Source organism: Entelurus aequoreus, linkage group LG01 (genome assembly GCF_033978785.1).
Source record: "Entelurus aequoreus isolate RoL-2023_Sb linkage group LG01, RoL_Eaeq_v1.1, whole genome shotgun sequence".
Classification (NCBI taxonomy): Eukaryota; Metazoa; Chordata; class Actinopteri; order Syngnathiformes; family Syngnathidae; genus Entelurus; species Entelurus aequoreus.
The window spans coordinates 76730876-76749769 of NC_084731.1; the positions used below are offsets into that span (position 1 = coordinate 76730876).

At 43.4% G+C, this 18894-nt stretch overlaps 1 protein-coding gene and 1 pseudogene across 7 annotated transcripts in view; one reads left to right on the forward strand and one right to left on the reverse strand.

Moving 5' to 3' along the window:
- The window catches only part of LOC133648895 (cytochrome c oxidase subunit 7A-related protein, mitochondrial-like), a 2695-nt pseudogene extending 295 nt beyond the window's left edge, over positions 1-2400 (forward strand).
- Positions 1-18894, reverse strand: part of xirp2a (xin actin binding repeat containing 2a) — a 158094-nt gene that overhangs the window by 981 nt on the left and 138219 nt on the right. For all 7 annotated transcript variants that reach the window (XM_062058621.1, XM_062058629.1, XM_062058673.1 and 4 more), the window contains 5 exons: positions 17954-18034; positions 17772-17841; positions 17440-17543; positions 5095-14041; positions 2816-2949 (listed from right to left, as the gene is read on the reverse strand). In XM_062058621.1, coding sequence (XP_061914605.1) covers positions 2855-2949; positions 5095-14041; positions 17440-17543; positions 17772-17841; positions 17954-18034 — 9297 coding nt within the window. In that variant the 3' untranslated portion in view covers positions 2816-2854. The remainder of the gene's footprint in view (positions 1-2815; positions 2950-5094; positions 14042-17439; positions 17544-17771; positions 17842-17953; positions 18035-18894) is intronic.

Consider the following 18894-nt stretch of genomic DNA (forward strand, 5'->3'; position numbering starts at 1 on the left):
GTATACATGGAAAATTATGAGCTGATTCAAACATGATTATGAATAAAGAAATAGCTCTTAAACATATGCATTATCCACAATGTATACAGTATCAATATCGTAAATCACATATTTGACATATTTTTTTGACAACATGTCCAAAAAGACATACAAATCCTCCCCATTTATTCTCAATTTGTACACACTTTACATCAAATAAATCAAAGGCCTACAGAAACCCACTACTACCGACCACGCAGTCTGATAGTTTATATATCAATGATGAAATCTTAACATTGCAACACATGCCAATACGGCCGGCTTAGATTAGTAAAGTACAATTTTAAATTTCCCGCAAAATGTTCTGCTGAAAACGTCTCGGTATGATGACGTTTGCGCGTGACGTCACGGATTGTGCGGACATTTTGGGACACCATTGTGGCCAGCTATTAAGTCGTCTGTTTTCATTGCAAAATTCCACAGTATTCTGGACATCTGTTTTGGTGAATCTTTTGCAATTTGTTTAATGAACAATGGAGACAGCAAAGAAGAAAGCTGTAGGTAGGAAGCGGTGTATTAGCGGCTGGCTACAGCAACACAACCAGGAGGACTTTGAGTTGGATAGCAGACGCGCTACCGTGAGTACGCAGCTTTGGCTTCCAAACATTTGATCGCTTGCCCGTACGTGCGTGCCGCTATGTGCATGTCACGTACGTAACTTTGGGGAAATATATGTGCTGTATGAACTTTACGGAGGTGAACGGTACTTTGGGCTGTGGGATTGAGTGTGTTGTGCGGGTGTTTGATTTGTATTGGCGGGTTATATGGACGGGAGGGGGGAGGTGTTTGTTATGCGGATTAATTTGTGGCATATTAAATATAAGCCTGGTTGTGTTGTGGCTAATAGTGTATATATATATATGTCTTGTGTTTATTTACTGTTTTAGTCATTCCCAGCTGAATATCAGGTCCCACCCGCCTCTCACAGCATCTTCCCTATCTGAATCGCTTCCACTGCCCTCTAATCCTTCACTCTCACTTTCCTCATCCACGAATCTTTCATCCTCGCTCAAATTAATGGGGTAATCGTCGCTTTCTCGGTCCGAATCGCTCTCGCTGCTGCTGGCCATGATTGTAAACAATGTGCAGATGTGAGGTGCTCCACAACCTGTGATGTCACGCTACTTCCGGTACAGGCAAGGCTTTTTTTATCAGCGACCAAAAGTTGCAAACTTTATCGTCGATGTTCTCTACAAAATCCTTTCAGCAAAAATATGGCATTTTCGCGAAATGATAAAGTATGACACATAGAATGGACCTGCTATCCCCGTTTAAATAAGAAAATGTCATTTCAGTAGGCCTTTAAGCCGGTGTTTTGGCAGGACATGCCCCCTCCTGGAACTCATGTGACTACTGCACGTGTGTGAGAAGGAATATGGAAATGTAATTGTGTCTCCATGAGCGTGCGTCCATTTTGAAGGAATCTTTCACCTGAGTACAACCCTTCACATGTAACACTGGGACACAGATCGACTGGCAGCCGATCGCCCTACAATTAGAAAAAAGGCAAAAAAGCTCTTGCTGGGGTGGTTTTGTCAGCCTTTCGCCGAAAAAAACAAGCCCAAAATATAGTACAAATTTAGCAGTATCACACTGAGCTAGAAGGCAAAGCTCTCGGTCTACCGAGCTATCTACATTCCTACTCTCACCTATGGTCATGAAGTGTGGGTCATGACCGAAAGAATAAGATCACGGATACAAGCGGCCGAAATGAGTTTCCTCAGAAGGGTGGCTGGCATCTCCCTAAGAGATAGGGTGAGAAGTTCAGTCACCTGAGAAAGACTCGGAGTAGAGCCCCTGCTCCTTCGCTTGGAAAGGAGCCAGCTTAGGTGGTTCGGGCATCTCGTGTGGATGCCTCACGAGCGTCTCCCTTGGTAGGTCCTCGTTGCACGTCCCACTGGGAGGAGACCCCGGGGCAGGCCAGAAGTTGCTAATGTTGCTCTGGAGAGGGAAGTCTGGGGGTCTCTGCTGAAGCTGTTGTCCCCGTGACCAGATTCCGGGTATGCGGTTGAAAATGGACGGATGGATGGACACAGAAGCTGACCGGTTCTTCTCCGATGAGACCAAGTGTTCCAACAGAATCCCCTTCCATGATCTTTGCCACACCCACCAAGGTGGTGTCAGAGAGCAGGGCCGTGGTGGAGTACTTGGGGGCCAACAAAGTGCCTGACTTGCAGACGTCAGATGGCCTCCCCCGTCCCTGACAAGCTGCCGTACCGCACCACCATAGCCCTGAACGCCGGAGGCGTTCTTTACGGCCCGGTGGCTCTTTACATGGCGACCCGCGCCAACACTCATTTCATACTTTTAGTCGCAGCCACGTTTCAACCGAGTGGTCCGGTACGGTCCAAAGAAAGTTGATATAGCACGACGTGGCAGCAACTGAACCAATTAGCTAATTAGCTAGCATTATTAGCGCCGATGAGTTCTTTGTAAATAACAGTACCACAAATGTAACACATGACTTTGGCCCCAACAGCTGAGAACATTTTAGGTAGGGAAACCACTCATGCCACTTCAAAGCAGCCACTGCTTGGAGGTTGCTTACAGCCACAGCTGCTAATGGCAAATGTTCATGGTGAGGCACCAATCACTTGTACAAAAGGGAGAAAAAATAAAAAACGGAGGACATTGTGACGGACTGTCATGTGCTTCACAAAATAAACCGTACCAAAGTGAGCCAAACTTGTTCAACGGCTCCAAGATGTGGACTTTGGAGAAGTAGCGATGTTTGTGAGGACACGTTGCTTGACGACAGGAACGTTCACTCACTCACCTCAGTTTGCCTCTGCAGTGTTCGCAGCGGAAACAAGTTTTATGGAAGTTTTGCTTGTCTGCGATCAGAGATTCCATGGGGTACACCCTCGTCCGACACGCCCTGCACAGTTCGGCGTCTGGAACTCGAGTCTTCTATACACACACACACACACACACACACACACACACACACACACACACACACACACACACACACACACACACACACACACACACGAAAGACACACAATCAATTTACATGAGCATACATTAGATGCTACAAAGTAATAGCTGCGTTTTAAAAGGATGATCAATTTATGAATACGTGTCCCGATCTGATATTGATATCAGATATTAATGTGGAATCAGCAAAAATAGAAAATCATTTCATACAGCAGGCTTGCATTTGAACTCGTTGATATCATCTTTGATACAAGCAGTCCTGCAGCGTGTTTACTTGTGCAAACAGGGACAGCCAGTTAGTCCTCCAATAAACACACAAAAATTGTATTTTTGCGTATTTTAGTCGAGTCGTTTACAAAAACATGCTAGGCTATAGGCTACTAGCAGCTAAGCAGACAATAGCACACATGCTAGACATACTTAATAAATGTCCCTAATTGAATATTAGTCTAAAACGTGTCAATATAAAAAAAAAAAATCAAGTATATTACTTACGTATCCAGTAACAAACGTGTCCGCATAATTCAAGGGACTGTGTCATGAACTTGAGTTATTGTGGCCACTAGGTGTCACCAAAAATAATTAGCACTCCACTTCAAGTTAAAAAGTCAATTTCAGACGGTTAATAACAAAGAGGTTAGTGTTTTTTCATAGCTACCATTGTTCTCTGTTTGACTCATTTTACTTGATCAAACCTTTTCTAACATTCCTCACTTCAAAATAAAACAAGTATGTACGATTCCTGATGATTTTGTGTTGGATCAATATCGCTGCAGGCCAATACACAAAGCTCCAAATATCAATTATGCAACGGAAGTTGCACCGGAACACCCTGACTTAAGCCTCGTCATGCTTTATATTTTGTGGCTACACTCTATCTTGTCTTATTTTTCTGTTTTTTTATTTATTTTTATTTTTTGGCAAATGTTATGTATTTTATGCATCAATTAATTCTCTCCCTTAGGCTTTTGCTCTCGGTTTTGCGCGTTCACATCAAGCAAGTGCTATCCCAACTGTCATGAGAATATTGTAGGCTGAGCAGAAAGCAACTGACTGTAAGTAATTATGATCATTACTGATTTCCCTAGTAACGAGACTCGTGTTTGATCAGGTATTCAATCTTTTGCGACTCCACGTAAATATTGCCATTTTTTTTATTATTTTAACATAACCCGACATACGAGCTAGCTAACGCGCCTGTAGCTAGTAAACTACGACATTAGACTAGCATCAAACAGACTTCACTGTAATTTACTGCATTTCATGAATAATTAAACAGCTAATACACTTACAAAATTTGCACGAGCTATTTTTAGAATGTTTCTTTTATTTTGAAATTGCTCGTCATATGAGCTAGCTCACTCAACTATTGAACATATTGTAGCCTCTAAATATACGGTGACCTTGGCTATTTTTATCTTATGGTCTGTCTAATGACCTTGACGTAACGCAGTACTTCGTAGAGTAGTATTTTCTTCTGCCTGCGCTACAGCAACAAAGCAGGTTGGGGTGATGACGTAGCGGGAAACGAGCAACGTGTCATTTCCCGGGGCGTGTTTTCTTCTAATACGTCCTTGGGATAAGACAAATAGGGAAAAGAAAATGGGTTAGAATAAGTCCTTTTTGTGTCTTGTAAGTAATACATAAGGTATTTGTCCTATTCTCTATTTTTATGCTGTGGTGATCACAATATATATTCATATGCCTCCTGCCTCATCAATAGCACATCTGCACAATGGTGAGCGTCACGTTAATTCTGGTGGAAAAAGGATTTAACGTCACTTACCTGGATATTATATTAGCAGGGAAACAACAGTATTCAAATGAACAACAAAGACATCGTTATCCTAGTTGGATACAGTTCTTTGTCGATGAAAACGTTTTGAGGTGTGAGAAATATTAATAGTTCAATATGTTAGCGTCTCTGCTAGAATCACACATGAGTTGCATGAAACATTAGGAGGTGAGAAAGTTGCTGAAAACAACACAATGAACATGGTTTTCATACCAAAGGGTTAATTTCTGTTTTCGTACCACACAATGCAATAAAAGGTCCCAAACCACAACACACCATCGTGCCAGTTTAGTGTCCTCATGCCGCATTGCTCGCTTTACCCGTCACGACAGTCTCCTGCTGATGTGTGACAATCTGGGAACTTCTCTGCTCCATGACACTGAAGCCCACATTCTGGAAGGTTCCTTGGCCCTCGGCCCAAGACTGCTGGAAGTTTCTCAGCAGCTCCTCGGCAGAGGCTTCCGGGGGCACGGCAAGAGTTGGAACCGCGCCTCTCACCACGTCGGCGTAGGATGGAGGGTTGCCGCGGGTCAGAGAGCTCCCAGAATGCACCTCACTCCTCATCATGTTGCCAAAGTCATCAACGCTGCAAAACCGCTCGGTGACGGAGGACATTTCCGCGTGCGGAAAGTCCGGTTCCCTTTTCTCAATTTGTTCCCGTAGATCTCGGGCTGCCTGAGAACTGTGCTCGCCACTTTCGAACACATTCTTTATCGCTTTGACGTTGAAGGTCGGCAGTTCTTCTGTTCGGGGTGTGTGCGGTTCGGCCTCTGCGTCCTCTGTGTCACTCCCAAGCCTTTCTGTGATGACAATCGGCTCCTTCCTGGAGTAGACTTTCGGTCGTGTGGATTCAAATCTATTCACCAGTTTAGTCAAATCCACTTTGGGAAGATCCTCTTTTGGTATGTCTGCAGTCAAAACCTGCACATTCTCCTCAGTGTCAGCTTCGAGGCGTTCAGGGATGTCAATCGGATCCTTTCTTAGATACAACTTGCTGACTTCTGCTTTCCGGGCCTCCTCAAAGAAAGACTTTTTATCTTTGACCGTCATCATGGAGTCACCAGTTTCTGCCGTATCCACCAAGCCCTGCTCAGTCCTCACCGTGGGAATGGCCTGTTCGACAGACGAAGAGAATTCGGCACTCACAATCACCTCCGATGTCACCATTGGAGGTGGTGGGGTGAGGTCGCCAGAATGCTTTGGGGAAGCGTCTTTCAGTTTCATCAGCTTCTCTGAGCGGCTCATTGTGGGAGATGGTGTGGCCCTGAAGGCCGTTGTGGTTGTGAACTGCTTACGAGGTGCGGGCGGCGGTGTCCCAACAGACCTGTACGGCTGCGGTGATGGGGTACCTCTGAGCGGTGACTCTATCCTCCTGGATTCGATGCTGATGAAGGTGGGCGAGGGGGTGCGAATGCTCGCCAGTGGGGAGTGTGCTCTCTGATCTGTTGCTTCACTCAGCTCCTGTTTTTTCCTCTCTTGGAGAGATTTTCTTTCTTCAGACGATCTCGTACTGATTTTTGATATATTTGTCGTCACACCACTAAACACCTTCTTCCCTGGTTTTGGAAGCACTGCCGGCGGCGCCTCCTTTTCTTTTACCTCCACTGTCAACTTCTCCTCCAGAGTTGTGTACCTAACTTGAACGATATTCTTCAAATAAACCAGCATCTCTTTCAACTTTTTCTTATTTGACTGCTTGGCAATACCGCTCAAATTCTTTCTCTCCACCGAGCCAAGCAGCCAATCAGGGAGCTCACTTATAATCACGCTGACGGTGGTGGAGTCAATCTTGCTCGGCGTGCCCTCAAGCTCCTCGATTTGAGTGAGCAGCTTCTGCATTTCACGGCATTTGTCTGATTGTTGGACCTCCTCGGAATGAGCCTCCTTTTTGACGGACGCGCTCTTCAGCTCACTTTTGGACTTTCCCGATGCTCTCTGCATTTTGTTTGTTTCTGCCACTTGTTGCTGAGTTTGCTTTTGGTGCATATGTGCAGCTTCATGGCTCTGAGAGTTTTGTTGCACCACCCTCTCTGTCACAACCACTTCCTGTCGTCTTTGGACCTGCTCTACCCTTGTGCTCTGCTGAACATGGGACACAGATGCTGCCGGAGATGTTATCTTCTCCTTATTGGGCACTAAAACAGTGACTGGTGCTGGCAGGGTTTCTTTGGCTTCATTCATTTGCACAAGTTTCTCACTCTTCAGCTGACTTTCTTGATTTTTCGTCGCTTTTACTTTCACTTCTGTTGCGGATGACCTCATCTGGGAGCTTTCTTGGGTCACTTTTGCTTCACTCCCCTGCAAATGGAGGACTTCTTTCATTGTCTCTTTTTGGCTCTGCATCTCTTTTTTCTCTGGCGGCATCTTAAACGTTTTCACCTTGAAACTGGGAGTTACCTTTGGAATTTTTGTGGGTTGAGACGGGGGTATTTTGCCTTCTTTCGTGAACAACTCATTGAGGTTTTTGGCATCCTGAGCTCTCGGTAAAGCTGCGGCCTGCCCTTGGATATTTATATTTTCCTTTGACGGCGCAGTCTGCATGACAGTACTGACCCTGGACTGCTTAATGAACTGCTGCTCGGTGACTGAAGAGGTGACAACATTAGAAGCTGACTGGATTTCTACTTTGGAGGGTTTCTGTTCAGAAATAGGCGGACCCTTAGGTGAAGGTGCTGCCTGATTCTTTATGGTGACTTTTGAGGAGAGTATTTTTTGCTGGTTCTCCAAAGAAATACCGGAACACCCTGGGGCTACTTTCTTATTTACCACTGACATCAAGGGCTTGGTCTGAGAAATCTGAGATGGACTTTCATTGGTGGCTACATATTGTGTTTTTGTTTCCTCTTTGGAAATGTGTACTTGTCCTTTGGTTGTTTCTGTGGTCTCTCTTTTTTCAGTCTTACTTGATGCAGAAAGCTGCAGACTGTCAATATTGGAGAGAACCTGTGCATTTACTGGAGGAGTTGCGGGAGTTGCGACTGTACTTCTCTCTGTTTCCTCTTTCTCCATTGTCTGCTGACGGTATTTCTCCTCGGCGAGCATTAGGGGAGTTTTGAATTTGCGAGCGTAGGGCCTCGGTTTTGTCTCAGGAACAGGTTCAGGTGGTGGAGGCAACCTAATGGGGGGAAGAAATGTTTTTTTGGGTGGTGGTGGGGTTTCTTTTTCTGTCAGTTTAGCAGAAGTAAGGCTTTGTATTTTCGGGTCCGCTTTAATTTTCTGGCTTGTACCTGGTATACTTTCTTGAACTTTGACCTCTGTGACAGTGGATGTTGTTACTTGGTCAAGGTGAAGCTGAGTAGGTCTTTGCAGATTTTTTTGCCATTTTGGTTTTGCCGGTACGGGCCTTGGTGCTTCTTCTTGTTTGGGCACTTTAAACAAAGGCTTACCAATGGGTTTCCCTGGATTTGCAGGCCGAGGTGGCGGGATTGTGCCAAGATCTTCCTGGGAAGGTGGTGGAGGAAGGAAATCTGGTCCAGTCCAAGAGGGAGGAGGAGGTGGAAAAAATTCCGGCTCTGATTTGACACATTCAACAGGTGGTGGTGGCGGCGGCGGCGGCGGCGGGAGTTCACTCTCCAGCGTCACAGTGGAAGACTGAGACATCAGAGGTGCTGGGTTTTCCAGGATTGGAGATGGCGGGGGAGGGAGGGAAAACTCCGACTCTGAGGACGGAGGTGGAGATGCGGGAGGTGGAGGGAAGTGAATTTCTGGTTTCCCCTTTTTGTTTACGCCCCGCGTCATCATGTCAAGGTTACGAGAGTCAGTCTTCATGTTTTTAATGCCTTGCTTTTGTGTATGAGTCTTATCTTGGATGACATTTTTAGATGTGGAGCTCTGCTCAGATATTGTGACATTTTGTTTGTGTGAGACAGTCTTCTGCACGACTGTCGTCTGTACCTGTTTGACTGATTTCATTTCGCATATTTGCTTGTCTGATATATTTGTCTGCGACGAATCGTGTGCCTCTTTAATTGTATTCACATCAGCGGATTTAGTTTTTGCCTGCTCATAATTAGCCGTTTGTTTAGTCGTTATCATAATGGGCTTTTGGGATTGTGTTTTGTGTGGGAGCAGCACTTTGTGCCTCTCTTCTTTCATGCTCTTTTGTGGAGCGGCCCCAGCAGTATTGTGGGTTTTGGCTACAGAGGTCTCATTGGTAATCACCTGTGTTTTCACCAGTTTGCTTTCATTGTGCCTCTGTGACTCACAGCTCTGAGAGATATTTTTTACAGCGGCATCTGAACTGCCTGTTTTGCTCTCCCTCTTTTCTTCACGTGAGCCCTCATGCACCACTTGATTTACAGTTAATGGATTTTTCTGCGGAGCCTTTGCTTTCTTGAGAGAATGGATGCGTTTTGGCTTTGAATAATGTTTTTTTTGCATGAGACACTTTATCGCACCTTGAACGTCCCCTTTCACTACTTCCTCTTTTTCCACAAATGTTTCTTGTTCGGCATACAGCGATTTTATGGATGTTTTCACATCTCCCTCGGTGCTCCCCCTGCGCTGCATCCTTGGGCTGGTCGTCGGCTCAAGGAGGAGCTGGATGGTACCTTTAACATCGCCTTGTTCACTCACTTGATGCTGATATAATTTTTTGTCACTGGATGCCTCGTGTAAACCTTGCATGGCGGTGTGAATGTCTCCTTTAACAATCTCCTCTCTTTCAACTTCCTTCACTACTCGTTTGGCCTCCTCCAGGGACTTCAGCGTTCCTCTGATATCGCCTGGCACTAAATCTTCAACAGTCACTTCCATTTTTACAGTTGCAGACTTCTCTAGTGACTCGAGAGCACCTCTAATGTCTCCCCGAATGATTTCTGGCTTTTCCATTTCTTTGGACTGATGCTGAGCGTTCTCCAAAGATTTCAAAGTTGTGGGTAAATCTCCTTTTACCACTTCCTCTTTCTCTAGCACCACTTTCTGATTGATGGCTTGAGTCAGCGAATCCAAGGCCGCACTAAGGTCCCCTTTAACGATGTCTTGATTGTCGAGGTTTCGGAAAGTAACACTGGGCTCTGTCATAAAGACTTGAACAATGCTGCATACATCACCAGGAACTATATCGTCCTTTGCCACTGTGCGACCTATCTCCTGTTGATTCTTCCTAAGCAAGATTTTAGTTTCCTCGATATCCCCACCAATGATATGCTCCTTTTCCACGACTTGCTCTGTTTCATTTGTATCACACTGAAGCTGCCTCAAGTACTCCAAGGCTCCAGATTCTATGCACGTGGAGTAAAAGCTGACATTGCCCCGTTCTGTGTCTTCTACCCTTATCTTTTTCGAGTCCTCTGCCCCTGAGTTGGAGAGGAGGCGATGAAGCGTTTTGCTGACGTTGCCTTGAACAATATCCTCTTTTTCCATGCCAGCTCGTTCCTCTTTGTTCAATAAGGAATAGATTGTCATCCTCACATCTCCTTTCTCATCCTCCTGAATCAGAATACCACGCTTGGAAGAACTCTCATTTCTCAGCAGGCTATTTATGGCTTCCTGAATGTCGCCACGGAGGATTTCTTCTTTTTCGATTTGGCTGCCCGTCTCTTGGTTGAACAGTTGCTCGACTGTGGTGTTGATGTTGCCCCGCTCTTCCTTGTCTATAGTTATCGCCCTCTCCGTGATCTCCCTGCGATTCAGGAGGTTCATCATGATGTTGCTCAGGTTGCCACGAATAATTTCTTCTTTTTGGATTTGCGGGGCCTCTTGGTTCATCAGCTTGTACTTGGCCATGCGAACATCACCAATTTCATCTGCCTCAATAAGGACACCTTGCGAGTTGACCATTTTCTGACTGTACAGTTCCTCGAGTGTCTCTTTGACGCTTTTGCCCATGATGTCTCTTTTTTCCACACTGCTCTCGTTGAATTCATGGAAAGGCGTCGTTTCAAAGAGCCATGTTGTTGTTTTTACATCACCCTGTGGGATTTCCTCCTTTTGGACTAGCAGAGTTGTGTCTTCTGTATCTTTGATGCTATCAAGAGGCTGCTTCTCAAAAAGCCAAACAGACTGCTTCACATCCCCTTTCATAACTTCCTCTTTTGTCACTTTCTCCATACCGTCATACTCTTCTCCCTCGCTGCCAATTTCGTCAATTGCACGGGTTTCAAACATCCACGTAGCCGATCTGACGTCCCCCTTTTGGATTTCGCTAACGCTGACCGTTCTGATGTACTTTTGTGACATCTCATCACTCTCAAATCTATGCTTGCTTGTTTTCACATCACCTCCCTGGATGTCTGCAACTGTTTTCGACTTGATTTTTATTTCTTCTGAAATTTCATCAAGAGGTTGGGTTTCAAATCTCCATCTGGCAGAGCTGACGTCTCCTTTGTTGACGCCTTCTTCGGTAACAGATTTTATAACATAAACCTCCTCAGAGTCTCTGATAGAATCCAGAGGTTTAGTCTCAAACAGCCATCTGGCTCCCACCACGTCTCCTCTTATGATCTCCTCCTTGGTGACAGTGGTGACTTCATGGTAATGACCTTCTTTGTCGCGGATAGCATACAGTGGTTGAGTCTCAAACATCATGGTGTAGTTTTTAACATCTCCCTTCTCGACTTCCTCTCTAGAGATGCTTGTGAGCGTTGTCATTTCAGACTCAGTGGTTTTGTCCTTAATTTGATCGAGAGAGAATGTCTCAAAAATGAAGCGGCCTTTGTCAACGTTACCCCCTTGGACATCAGTGACTGTTTTCCTTTCTCTCTCTTCTTTGGACTCTTCATGGATGGCATCGATCGGGTGATTCTCAAACATCCAGGTGCAGTTGACGACATTACCCTTCTGGATGTCTTCAGCCTGCTGTATCTTTAGCCGCTGCATTGTTTCCTTCGAAGTAGAGGTCATTATGTCTGATGAGCGATTCTCAAAAATGTACTTCATTTTGGAAACATCACCCGACTGAATGTCGATTTCCGTGACCTTCCGGAAAGAGCCGCTGTCTTCGCCGGTGAGGTTTTCGAGATTCTCTGTCTCAAAAAGGAAGCGGGCCAGTCGCACATCTTTCCCTTGGATGTCATCTTGTTTTACAGTGCAGGTTTTCAAAACGGTCTCAGACTCTAACTCTGTATGGTCACGTATGTTGTCAAGACTCTGGGTCTCAAAGAGCCAAGTGCAGGTTTTCACATCACCTTTCTGCACTTCCTCAACATTCGCATCGCTCTTCTCCACCTTTTCATACAAGGCATCCATCGGCTGTGTCTCGAACAGCCACCTGCAAGTCTTCACGTCACCTCTCTCAATTTCAGTCTTTTCTATAGTCTCCTTTTCTTCACTGTCAACATGTTTGATTGTATCAAGCTGTTGAGTTTCAAAGAGCCATTTGGCCGTCTTGACATCCCCTGACTCGATCTCTTGTTTAGAAATGCCTTTGATGAGCTGAAACTTGTTGATGCTGTCATCAAACTCATCAATAGGTCGTGTTTCAAACATCCATCTGCAACTATGCACGTCTCCCTTGACTATCTCCTCTCGCGTCACAGTCCTCACCTCGTGGTAGTGGCCAGAGCTGTCTTGCATGGCATACATAGGCGTAGATTCAAAAAGAACTCTGTTGGATTCCACTGAGCCGCTTGTGACGCCCTCAACTTGAATTTTCTGTGCCCCTTCACATTTACTTAAATCCATACACTCAAATTTTTCCTTATAATTTGTCACATCTCCTTTATCTAGAGCTTCAATATTCACAGTTCTCAGAATTTCTTTTTTCTCCTCTCTTATGCTCTCCAAAGGCTGGCTTTCAAACACCCACTTCTGATGTCTCACGTCACCCTTTTCTTCTTCAGTTGCCACCCTTTTCTGAAGTTTCCCCACTTCCATCAGTTCTTTGAGATGTTCCATTGGCACAGTTTCAAACAGGTGTTTCGCTGATCGCACATCACCTCCTATAATCTCCTCAGAAGGAACAGGTCTAGCATTGGCGTTATCCTTCAGCATACCCATAGGTTGAGTTTCGAACACCAGGCAGTGTTTTCTCACATCAGCTCCAATTATCTCTTCCTTTTGCTTCCTGGAAATCTCCCACTCCTCGTCCTTGATGGTATCCAGATTCTTTGTCTCAAAAAGCCATCTCCCTTTGTTGACTCCGCCTTGAACATTGTCCTCCATGGAAATACCGCATATGAGCTTTACGTTTACAAGGTCTTTGTTAATTGTATCTAGGGGCTGGGTTTCAAACATCCAGCGTGACGTCTTAACATCTCCTTTCTCTGTCTCCTCCCTGCGAATGGTGGTGATCTGCAGCATCTCTCCAGCATCCCCCCTAATGACACACATGGGCAGAGTCTCAAACCTGCGTGTGGTCGTCTTCACATCCCCTTTTAACTCTTCCATCTCAGACTTCAGGCTGAGGAAGTGGCTTTCCTCAAAAGTTTCAGTTTTGCCCAGGGAATCAAGATGCTGGGTCTCGAAGAGATACCTGGCAGTTTTCACATCTCCTCCAGTGATGTCTTTGGTGATAACAGTCTCACCATTCTGTTCATCATCTTGGTAGATCTTATTTAGGTAGTCGAGAGGCTGCGTCTCAAAGAGCCAAGTAGCGGTACGGACGTCACCTTTTGCAAGATCAGTCACTTTTTGTGTCTGTTCGGAAAAATCCTCCATCTCATTGCCCAGAGCATCAATGGGCTTAGTCTCAAACATCCATGCTGTGTATCTGACATCCTTACCGGCAATGATTTCCTGCTGTGCAATATTCTTATCCTCATTATCATTGGGACTGTCATCTTTAATCGTATCCAGTGGCTTGTTTTCAAACATCCAGCGCCTGGATTCAACTTCTCCTTTAAGGATCTCGTCCCACTCCACGGATTCTCGGTCAGGACTCGTACTCCCACTCGAACCCTCATTTTCAAACATAAAGCATGCCTGCTGAACATCTCCCACCACCTCCTGATTTTCCAGAAAGGTTTGCTGCGCCTCGGTAAGCTGATTGTGGTAGTCTTCTTCCAGGTTTTTGCGGACTTCTGGATGAATGTGCTTGTAGAGGCGCTTCAGTTCAGCCATGCTCTTATGTTTAAAGTACTGCTCCCTGTTGACAGTGGTTTTATGTTGGGAGGCTTGGGAACTGCTCTCAAGTTCTTGTTGTGGTACCTCCAGCAGACTCATCGGAGGAGGAGGAGGGAAATATTCTGTTGTTTCGTTAGCGGCTGATGAAACTGCAGATGAGGCAGTGGTCTTCACAGATGAGGAGTATTTGTGGCTGGTCTTGGCTGAAGCTTCGGATAACTTGCTTACTGGAGTCCACTGAAACTGGTTAAAATCCATATCGACCTATGTAGTTTGTAGGCATGGTAAAAGGAACAGTTAAAAAGGTTTCAGATGTAACTCCAGAAGTTTAAAATGTCAACAGAGATTATATACAGTGGTACCTCAACCTACACGTTTTTTGAGATATGAGCTGCTTCTCGGCTTTTTGTTTTGCTTTAGGTTGCGAGCATAAATTAAAGTAGTTTTTCTTTTTCAACCCTGCCCTCCAACCATTTGAATGGTGAAAACGAGTGCAGAAGGAAGGTGCTGAGAAAAAGAGGTGGATGACGCCCACTGAATCTGGGAAACAAAATAAATGAAAAATGTGTCCTACCATGTAGCAATCATTCTGTATCACATGAAGCAGGAGCTTCACATTTATCCATAAACATATTTTTAAAAAGCTGCTGATGGTGTGCATGACGTGTTTCAGTTCGGTCTGTATCCTGACTGTACAAACTGGGCAATCGAGGATTACACTTGGTACAGAGACATACATGTATCGCTGATCTTTCGGTTCATCACTTAAAGACGTCCGTGTGCAACATAACCAACAATAACAATTCCCATTGGTACACGCCGGAGAAGCAGCTGGAAGTAGATACCGTAGAACACAGGTGTCAAACTCAAGGCCCAGGGGCCAGATGTGTGCGTTAATAAAGTATTTTCTGGCAAAATGTATTTGTTTTTTAAAATTTTGACAGAAAGAAATCACTGCATATTGGTGGAGGAAATTTTTGGGCACTTCACAATTTGATTCGATTCCAATTCTTGGGGTGCTGATTTGAATCAGTACATTCAGAATCAATTCTCGATTAAAGGCAATTGTCGTATTATATCATTTGGTATATAAATTATAATAAAACCTTTTAAAAACAGGTTGGAGGTTGCAAAAACTATAACTAAACTGTAGTTACAAAATTCACAGAATGTTAATCTGTCTAATAAAAGAAAATAGAGAAACTCCAAACCAATCCAATCTTTAGAAATTAATCCACGCCTTTATCTCGACTCGTTTAGACTACTGCAATGCCCTGTATGTAGGCATTAGCCAGGCCTCCCTCGCCCGCCTGCAGCTCGTGCAGAACTCTGCTGCTCGTCTGCTAACACAGACCCGCAGACGTGAGCACATCACCCCTATATTAGCGTCCCTTCACTGGCTCCCTGTGCGTTACAGAATCAATTTTAAACTCCTTTTATTTGTTTTTAAATGTCTAAACAACCTCGCGCCAACATATCTCTCCGACCTCCTTCAGCCTTACTGCCCCACCCGCTCCCTAAGATCAGCCGATCGGCTGCTACTGACGGTCCCGGACACAAGGCTGAAGCTTAGAGGTGACAGAGCTTTCGCTGCTGCTGCTCCCAAGCTCTGGAATGACCTACCTCTGAGTGTTAGACAAGCTTCCTCTCTTCCTGTTTTTAAATCTCTCTTAAAAACATACTTTTATTCCATGGCTTTTAACACTGAGTGATATCCATCCTGCAATGGCGCCCCATAATACACCTGCTGTGAACCTGTTTTTATGTTTTTATATTTTATTTATTTATTTTTTATCGTGTTCTGTTTATGTTGTGTTGTGTTTGCTCGGTTCTCGTATTATTTTTAACCTGCCCATTGTACAGCACTTTGGCTACCCCTGTGGTAAATTTTAAATGTGCTTTATAAATAAAGTTGATTTGATTTGATTTGATTTACAATATTCAAGATAGAAATGTTCAAAAGCAATTGAGAAGACAAATACAATCGTTATTAAATACAATATTGAAAAAGGAAAACCAAAAATGTGTAAAAGCAACAGTTTCACTAATGGTAATAACAATAATAATAATAATAAAAATAACAATAGCAATAATAATATTACTAACAATAGTAGTTTTTAAGGTTTTTAATCCAAAAATTGATTCTTTAAAAAAAATGATTTGGCAAAAAAAATTTTTTTAACCAATTCTCAAAAATGATGAAGTCCAATCGCAATTTGAATGGGAATTAAAACAATTTCAGCAACCCTTCTCTATATCTTAAAACTTATATTACCTATGCATGCAACAATATATTCCAAGCAGTTTGTTTTTTTTTGGTTATCAAAAATAAATACATTAATATCTGCATCTCACCTTGACTTACGATTTCAAAGCAAGTTATCCATGTTGGTAAAAAAAATAATTATAACCAAACACAATTGTCTATGCAAATTGTGTAACGAGGCTAATATATAGTTCTATTCATAAATATTTACAAGCAGCCCTCTGAAGGCATGGTGGGTAGAGCAGCCGTGCCAGAAGAGCGGCCGTGCCAGAAACTTGAGGGGTCCAGGTTCGCTTGTGTCCTCGGGCAAAATACTTCACCCCTCACCCGTCAGTCTACCCCAGGGCAGCTGTGGCTACAAATGTAGCTTACCACCACTGCAGGGGATCTTCAACTTCAAACCCTTGTTACATTAAATGAGTTTAAAGCTTCTGTGAAAGGATTGCAGTCTACCTTGTCTGTATGCCAATGTGTTATGTGAGCAAGTTTTAATGTTGTAAATTTGATGTTTTATGTGTTGTTTACTGTTTTTAATGTAACCTTGCTGCTGCCCTCTTGGCCAGGTCTCCCTTGGAAAAGAGATATTTGATCTCAATGGGATTTTACCTGGTTAAATAAAGGATAAATAAATTAAAAATTAAAGTGTGAATGTGAGCGCTTTGAGTATCTAGTTGATAGAAAAGCACTATATAAATAGAATTCATTATAGACTTAGATTTAGACTTAGACAAACTTTAATGATCCACATGGGAAATTGTTCAACACAGTAGCTCAGTTACAATGATGGAAAGTGTAAGGATGGAAAGGACAATGCAGGTATAAATAGACTAATATAGCGATAACAAAATCTAACATATATACGAATACATACATAATATGTGTACAGAATAATATATATAAAGATATATTATATTCTGTCTATAACATATATACAATATATACCAGTTATTATTATAATTGCAATGTGGCCCTCACTAAAAACGAATTTGACACCTGTGCCGTAGAACTCCGCTTCCTAAGGTAAAAGCTCTACAATATTAGTACATTAATTCATGAAACTACTGTAGTTGTTTGGAGCGCAGTCCTGTTTTTAAGGGGACTGTGGTTTAGATTGTATTGGAGTAAATAGTTTCCGGGTCATTTTCAATGGGTGGTGTTGTGTTTTTGAGTTACGTAGGTAAAGGTACCAATGTATGTCAAAAAGGCCGTTCCCTAATTGAAAAAATCTATTCCCAATCCAAATATGATAAATCTGATTAATCTCATTGTCATTTCGCCTTTGGGTTCAAATCACAGTATCTTTTATGCAATCAGCTTTTCACGACGTGTCGCCTCATTTTCATAGTCGCGAGCCGTAAAACCCCTGTCAATTATGACAAACAAATGGCATCATTACCTTAATTTCATCAGCTGGTGTTGCTTCCTCTATGGTTTTTTCATACTGCTGCTTCAAAGCCTGAGTGGAAACCTTGGGTAGGTCGTCTCCTGTGGCAAGCCTAACTGAATAAGACGGGAGAAGAAAGCTGCCTCATTAAGTCATTCGCAGTGAGAGGAATAGAAAGCGAAATATCCTTTCATTAAAGGCGCGAGCAGTACTCATTTTCTGGCAAGCAGGCGGCCGCAATTACTCGATTCCCTCCGTCCGACATTTTACTCTCCATACTTAGATTTTCAGCTCGGCGCTGAACAGACAATCATATCAAGGCTCTTATTATGATATAAACTAACCTGTGTCGTTGTGCTGGTGTCCGTGAATGCCGGCCATGTTGTTCTGGTGCACTCGCTCGTCGTGGACCACCTGCGGAAATCAGTGGTATGCTAACAAGCGCACCTGTTTGATGTACTACACGCCATGTGAAACGCTTAATATGCTTTCATCATTAAGGACAGAGGAAAAAAAAAAAAGGTACCTCTTTATGAAATATGGCCGTGGAGGGGGCAACCTCTCTGACACTGCTTCTCACCGTCACCTCGGAGGAATGGCACACCTCCTGCAGACGGAGAAAAACACACTGAACTACAAAAGGCAATTCCTGAAGGAAGTGCGTGTGAATGCTCCAATGCTGAAGTTGAACTGAAATGTAAGAATAGTTTGAATGTTGGAACGGTTTGGATGTTGAAGAGTTTGAATTTCCAGGAAAACCGGAATTTGGTTTGGAACTTGGGGAAAGTGTTAGTTTGAATGTCCAGGATAAAAGCAGTGTGTTAATGTTGGAATGGTTGAAATAGGTTGAAAAATGTGGTAATTGTGCAACTTGGAAAAATGTCCCATTCATTTTAATGGGAACTTCCTGGAAATTTGGGAATCTTGGGAAAAGCGGGATTTTTTTGAAAATGATTAGGAGCATGAATGTCCCGAATGAGTTGAATTGATTGGTGTTGGAATTGTTTAAATTGGGCAAGAAATGTTGAATTAGTAACAGTTTTTATATGAGAAATTCCTGGAATTTCAGGAAAACCGGGAATTTTTCTAGTTCCTTAACCAACTTGATTGTTGTCCTGAATATGAGTGTTTTGACGGTGGAACAATTTAAATGGGTTGAAAAATGTGAAAGGAGTAGTCGAACTTAAGGGCGGAAATAGGTTACCAAAAAACGAGAATTCCTGGAAATTTGTTGAATGTGGAAAAATAGTATTTTGAATTTCCAGGATGAGTTGAATGTGTTGAAGGTAAAATGGTTTGAATCGGTTGAAACATTTGGTAATTGTGGAAGTTTGAAAAATGTCCTACTGTTTTAAATGGGAATTTCAGAAAAATTTGGGAATTTCGGGAAAAGCGGCCATTTTTTAGAAAATGGTAAAAAACTTGAATGGTCTCAATGATTTGAAATGGTTGGTGTTGAAATGTTTC